The following is a 6,787-nucleotide window of genomic DNA, read 5'->3' as shown; positions in this document are numbered from 1 at the left end:
GGGGGCTGGACTCGATGATCTCCCGAGGTCCCTTCCAGCCCTGATGTCTATGAAATCTATGAAATTCATCTACAACAGACAACTAAGGCATGGCAGAAGTTAACTGGAACTTGGTTTGAACTCTGTTCCTAGCCATGGTAAAAATGGGTGTGGAGATGACAGCATGTAAATGATGAGAACTGTGAAGACATCATGATGATGTAGATTTTTTTAAGGATATAGAAAAACCTAAATGTATTTCTAGTTAAGAAAACTTTTGAAAAGTGATACAGGAATAACTAACTGAAAGTTTTTTCCTTGGTGAATAAATAGCACCCGATATTTCGGTCTTCTCCTACATCAAAATATTACTCAGAGATGCTGCACTGGAAAACCAAAAGTTCAAGATACCTGTTAGCATCTCAAAGCAGCCTCACACAGCATCTTCACTGGACAGACTGTAGAACACAGGAGGAAACCTATATTAGTAACTTTTTCCTTCTCGTATTAAAATTAGCCCTGACATTTCAATTATTTTAAAACTGCCAAGCAATCTCTTAGCCTTTAACAACCTCCCAACTAACAGAATTAAAAAAAAAAAAAACCCAAAAAACAGTCATCCAAACAACAGAAGGGGGATAAAAATAATTTTCAATGGAAATATGCCAATGCCCCAGTTTTGCAGGCACATGTACATAAAGAGCAATAACAATGAACTGACTGGGACTACTCACATATACTTTCTTTTACATGTGTAAGTGCTTGCAATATTGCAGCTTTATAGAACATATAAGTGTTAATATAAGCAGAGAAGACAAGCTTCTTTAACAGCCTCTGAGTGAAACGGCTGCCAATGTAAGCAACAAACTTAGAAAGGGGTGAAGAAACTTAACTGGTTTCAAACACTAAACACCTTTTAGGATCTAAGGAACAAGCCAGGGATCTCAGCTTCATACGCAGGTAAAGATGAATGCTTACCCTAAAAAAACCTTCCCAGAATGTTTTCATCTGACATGTTAGCACAAACCCTATATCTGTTCTAATGCTCTCCCTTTTATTTATTGTGCAAAAAAAATCCCCCCTAAACTGCAACTGAGAAACATCCCATTTTACATTAAATTGAATCAACATAAAATACACATTTATTTGGCCAGTAACACCCAAAATGTATGGGGCGCTGTCTGAATGGCAGAATGTTCTGGCTGACTGAGCACAAGAGCAGGAGTGAGGAAAAGTCTTTGTCCCTGTGTGTGTGACCCCAGATAATGTACCTCTCTGTCCCAGTATGTCCATCTGTAAAATGGACGTGACAGTACACTGTCTGTGGGACACACTTAAGCCTCTTGTTTTCAGAGGCTAATCCAAAATTTCCCTGGATGACAGTTCTACTCCATTGAACATAGCCACCTTTGATTAGCAATTTATTTTTTATCATTTTTACATAGTCACGAAGAAAACTGGTCTCTCTTCTAACCTACCTCATTAGGTATTTTTGTTAAAGGGACCACTGAGCTGAGAGTTATTCATCTAAAGCACTGTAATTTCCAACTCCTATTGCCCAGGTCTGTCTGTCAATATTCTGACTTCATAAGTCATTTTTCTATTTTTAAATCCTCCTTGTTGTCACAGTTATGGGAAACAGTGAAACTAGTGATATATCAAGTCCTACCTCTGGGTGAAAAGTAAAAACTGAAAAAAAAGAGATGATTATAAGTTAAAGATCCACAGGAGGAAAAGCAAACTTATAAGCTGGTTGATACAATACTGGGGGGGGGAAATCACACTTTAGGGTGAAACATTTTAAAGGTTGACAGCGTTCCTTTATTTATACAGTATTTTAAAGGCAGGCAAAGGTACATAAGCACTACGCATGATTAAATATTAGTATTTTTTTCATTTTAAGGTTCCAGGATACCAGTGCGTCTCCCAAGTTATGTAATCACATTACTCAAGGTCTAATTTTAAACAGACAACACTTTCTGGAAATAAAGAAGAAAATTAAAAAGCCTCAGAGCCCCCAAAGTTAAATTAGCATCAAATTCCACATATCAATGGAATAAATTACAGGGTAAAACAGAATAGCTTGTGTTACATTTACACATGAAATATCAAGGGGGCTTTTGCATGAGTGCCATATGTAAAAACCAAAATGTCTGAGGAAACAAGAACTGAAAGCCTTTGCTGCCAATATAGCTGCATCACTTAAAAAGGGGCTTTCAAAATGATCAGTCAGCTTGCTAGTTTCTTCCCATGTCTGCTGTTTAAACACAAATTGCTTCTTATGATAATCCCCATAGCAGTATAGACCACCACTTGCTCCTGCATACCCCATCTTGTCCTGATGATCACAAAGTGACGCCATAACGCTGAATTTATCACATCACGCTCACCTGCATTGCAACAGAGTTTGGTGAAAATCAGAATTACAACCACACACGCAAGCTGCTGCCAAATGCATAAAGTAACACTGAAAACGGATTCTGAGTTCACTCTTTAGAGGTGTGGCTCTGCCCATAGGTGTGTCTGTGCGTAGCAAGAAGGGCCCCCAGGCCCTACTGCAACATGCTCAAGTAACACCTGTGACAGCCTCAGAAAGAACAGACAAAAGCGCTGGCCAAGGATCTCTCCTTCATTTTGAAGTTTTCTTCCCCGAAACGTGTTCCAGTGGTAAAACCACCATTTCACTTATATATGTAAGAATGTATTTTTATGCAAGTTCTACCGACCTCCAAAATGCAGGGATGGTGCCTGTTGCCTACAGTAATCAAAAGGGTACATTTATGAAAGGCCAAATTTTTCCCTGGAAATAAATGCCCAATAACTCCCACCAGTCCGTTCGGGTGTAATGTGATACATAAAAAAAGTACAAGCCAAGCACATGAAGGCTGCACTGTAGACCATTACATCTCAAATAGATGTCCTGCCGGTATTAGAAGTGCTACCCCATTTCAGCAGACCATGTTATTTGGGTAAATCTGATATCTTTTATTAGACCAACCCCATTTCAGCTTTACCAGTGCTAACAATTTTGAGAGCAACAGGGCTGGACAGACCCAACTGCAGTCTGTTTTCATATATCCTGCTGTGTACAGGATTAGAAGAGAGGTCTAAAATACTGGTAGGAGCCAACAACATGGCTACACTACAATTACCCACCAAAAAAGGTAGTCAGCAAAAGCTTTCTTCAGGATGCCAACAAAAAATCCCATGTTTCAACTACATTTGAAGGAGAGAAAGAAAAGGGGAAAGGAAAGTTTTTAAGTTCTTACAAATGGAAATTGTTTCAAGGGAGAAGGCCCTGCTGCAAGACCTGAAGATGATCTCTTCAACCTCCAGGGGTTAAACCGCACAATTTCTACAGGCCAAGTGAGACAGTGAGCAGAGATGCTCCAGCTGCACCGCTCAGAAGAGCTATCCCTAGAGCCTACAAGGATCCTCCAGTGGGGAGGTACTGGGATCTAACGAACGCACCGCTTGCCCCTTCACTCACACAGTCACTACTTTTAACCCTCTTTAAGTTGGACCCCACAGATGATTCTTTGCCACAATAAATCCTGAAAATGTTTCTCATGATTTTTACCAACAGATTTCCAAATCTATTTTATTAAAGCAGGAAAACTAGCATTGTCCTTAAATTACTGCTTGGGAAAAATGAGCCAAAGTGGTCAATGACATACCCGCAACCACCAAGCAAGTCAAGAGCAGCCAGAGCCAAACAAGTTTCCTCAGTCTTGGTCTAGTGCCCCGTTGTTTGGGTCATGCTTCCTGTCCAAGTGCTAGCTCCGTCTCTGCTTGTCTCCATCCGTACTTGCTCTGTGGGAGTTGAGAAGTGCTCAACCCTGCACTTGGGGGGTTTCTGAGCTTAGTCTGAGACACGTATGATGCACCATGGTCTCATTAAGGACATTTTACAAATGCCTTTAGTAAATAAATATTTAAGTTTTTTAATAAGGACACCTGATTTTCATCAAGGAAGAGACTTTTCATTCTCTTCCTGGTATCACAAACTGCCTGATGTTTAGCCCTTCTTCAATAAAAACGTATAAACATTATTAAAGAGAAGAAAGAATTCTTGTGGGTGATATCTTTGTCTATCCCAACTATGCAGTTGGTCCAATAACTGGCAAGCTTTCAGGTATCATGGTACTTTCTTCAGGCCTCTCAACATCACCTCAGTGCCACTAAAAACGACTGATTCCACCTCAAAATCTATGTATTTCTGTCAACTTTTTGAAAGCAACAAGTGATGCATTTTGGAGAGTGGGGGTAAGAAACAGACACACAACATGCAAACCCACTGAGATGCACTGACCTGGGATCATTCTTTGGGTAGGCTTAGTAGAAAATGATAAATATTTTTATCCAAAAAAAAGGTTTATCCCTTTTAGCTATAGATGGCCAGCACTTCCACCGCACACTCAAACGGAACAGATTTTAAGCACAAATACCTAGTCTGATGCGCACCTGAGGTTTTTCTACAATAGAGTACCCTTGATGGAGTAGTTTAAAGCAACCCAGTTAAGTAACACTTGGCAGCACATCCTGCAAAGATCAAAACCATTTAGTCAATGACTTTATTAGGGGTGCACCGATATATCAGTTGGCTATTGGATCAGCACCAGTAAAAAGAGAAATGAGGTTCTTAGTTACTGGCTTTTTTAGCTTCTTGTAGCTGGTAATTAAGGCTGTGTGCTCAGAGCATCCTGGTGAGCCCTCGCCAGCCCCAGCCTACAGGTCCCCGTGAGCAGCGGGAGGGCAGGCGCTAGGGAGCAGTTACAGGGTGCCACGCACAGCGACAAAGGGACTGTTACCAGGTCCTGCTGCCGCTGCCATTGCAATGCAACACGCGCAGCAGGGGCCTGAGTTGGGGCTGTTGCGGAGATGGACTACGCGCGGGGGGTAAGGCACCAAGTGCACTTGCAAAAGTGGCTTTACCCCATGGCCAGGGGGGCTCAGCTGTGCGGGGCCCACCAGCTGTGACACAGCAGCATGATCTGGGGCTCCAAACATGGCCAGCACCGCTATCTGCACAAGGGCCCGCCCTACACCCCTGGGATGGCGTCACGGGCTGCGCGGGGAGTGGGTTGGAGCCGTGGGCAAGGGGGCAACATGCATGGGAATAAGGTGGTAACCGCCTTCCTCACCGAGGCCTGGAGCAGGCAGGAGGCGTGTGTGTGCGTGTGCTAGAAATGCAAAACAAACAAAAACAAGTTTTATGTCAGTAGGTTAAAATGCCTTGCACTATTACTAAATATTGGTTATTGGATCAGCATCAGCCAGTATGGTTAACTGTCCGCTTTTGGGTTAGTTAAAAACAGTTATTGGTGCACCCCTAGTCTTTATTCCTGCTCATAGTGTTTCAATAATGCCCAGAAGCTCCAATCAGATCGAGGCCTCCCCGTGCTAGGCACTTCGCAAACACATCTAAAGATACGTCCCTCTGACAGCAAGTTGACTACTTAAATGTACTCTTGTCAAAGGGACGAATCCTGCACTGAGACAAGCGAGCCCCGTAAGGTATGCAGCAGCATCTGCGTGCACCTGCGTTCATGTGCAAGGCTACGGCACGTCCTCCTTCACCAGTAAGAGGAACATACACCAGAGCCACCGTCACTTCTGGAGAGTGCTGTGCCCCTGCAGTCAGGTTTAATACTGAAGTTCAGCACTCAAAGATGACGGGATCCACTATGCAACACTCCCATCTTGATCCAAACTGGGATCGCTGCACGCTGGGATTGCAGCCTGTGGTGGCTGTATTCCCACAGTAAGCTGTGGGGATAAACTGTTCCCCGTTCTTCGAAAGCGGGTTCGGCCCTCACGCACGTGGCACACTGCATATGCACCTCCTCACAAACTGCGCTTGCTTCGGGGGTATAAAGCACCAAAAGCATTTAACTCGCAAAATACCGGAAGGTCCCCAGTGTCTTCCCATCCTACTGGTCTGAGAGGAGAAGACAACAGAAACAACTAGAGACCCTGGGTTTGCTAAAAATTATTCCCAGCAAACTTTCAACAAATCTGTCGGTACCTGGTACACATCAGCGCTTGTCAGACCCGGGCGCCAACTGTGACAGGAGCCAGTTCTGAAGTGAGCAAAACAGGAGCTTTCACTAATTCTACTGGGTCACCCTTCAGAAACAAATCATCGCTGCAGGATTAAGTTGCATCAAGTCCACTTCAATCCTAAAAAAACTCCCCTCATGGAGCCATGAGCCTGCCTGGCAGATCTGAGCAGAATTTTTATGATAGCACAAAACAAAAAACACCACTGGCCAAAAAGAAAGAAATAAGATTTAAAAATGCCTTTTTGTCGACTATGAAGAAAAGGTCAAACTTCTGTCACTCTCGCCTCTGAGTCTCCTATACAGCGTGATCGGACAAGTACAGGGGTGTAAGGAAATATCAAGAAAATAAGCGGAAAGAAAACCCAACCACCCTGCTATGCCATAATTGATCGCCATAATTATGTAATTATCTGCCTGCCTATCGATAGATGGCATAGATAAATAGATCGACAGATGTATATACAGATAAGCATATCGTTAGGTAGACAGATAAATACATGTATAGTCAGACAGACAGAGAGACAGACGGATGTATAGTTGGACAGATCCATGGATGTACAGACAGACAGAGGCATACTTGGATAGGCTACAGATGGATAGATCAATATAGTCAGGCACACGGATGCAGAGGTAGGTGGACAGATGTGTAGGTGCAGAGACGGGCGACAGCGGGACAGGTGTGTAGTCGCACAGCCGTGCGGGTCGGGAGGCGCGGGCGCGGGCGGCGGGCCCGGCCCGGGCGC

The 6,787-nt window shown here is 43.6% G+C and overlaps 1 protein-coding gene across 1 annotated transcript in view; it reads right to left on the bottom strand.

Moving 5' to 3' along the window:
- The window catches only part of BCL7A (BCL tumor suppressor 7A), a 15,083-nt gene extending 12,742 nt beyond the window's left edge, over window positions 1–2,341 (bottom strand). Inside the window, exon 1 of the mRNA XM_019539375.1 lies at window positions 2,307–2,341. Coding sequence (XP_019394920.1) covers window positions 2,307–2,341 — 35 coding nt within the window. The remainder of the gene's footprint in view (window positions 1–2,306) is intronic.
- Between the last annotated feature and the right edge of the window lie 4,446 nt (window positions 2,342–6,787).

Source organism: Crocodylus porosus, unplaced genomic scaffold, assembly GCF_001723895.1.
Source record: "Crocodylus porosus isolate Cpor-Errol unplaced genomic scaffold, CroPor_comp1, whole genome shotgun sequence".
Classification (NCBI taxonomy): domain Eukaryota; kingdom Metazoa; phylum Chordata; order Crocodylia; family Crocodylidae; genus Crocodylus; species Crocodylus porosus.
Note: the sequence above shows the minus strand (reverse complement) of the source record. Positions and strands in the feature narration are given on the sequence as shown.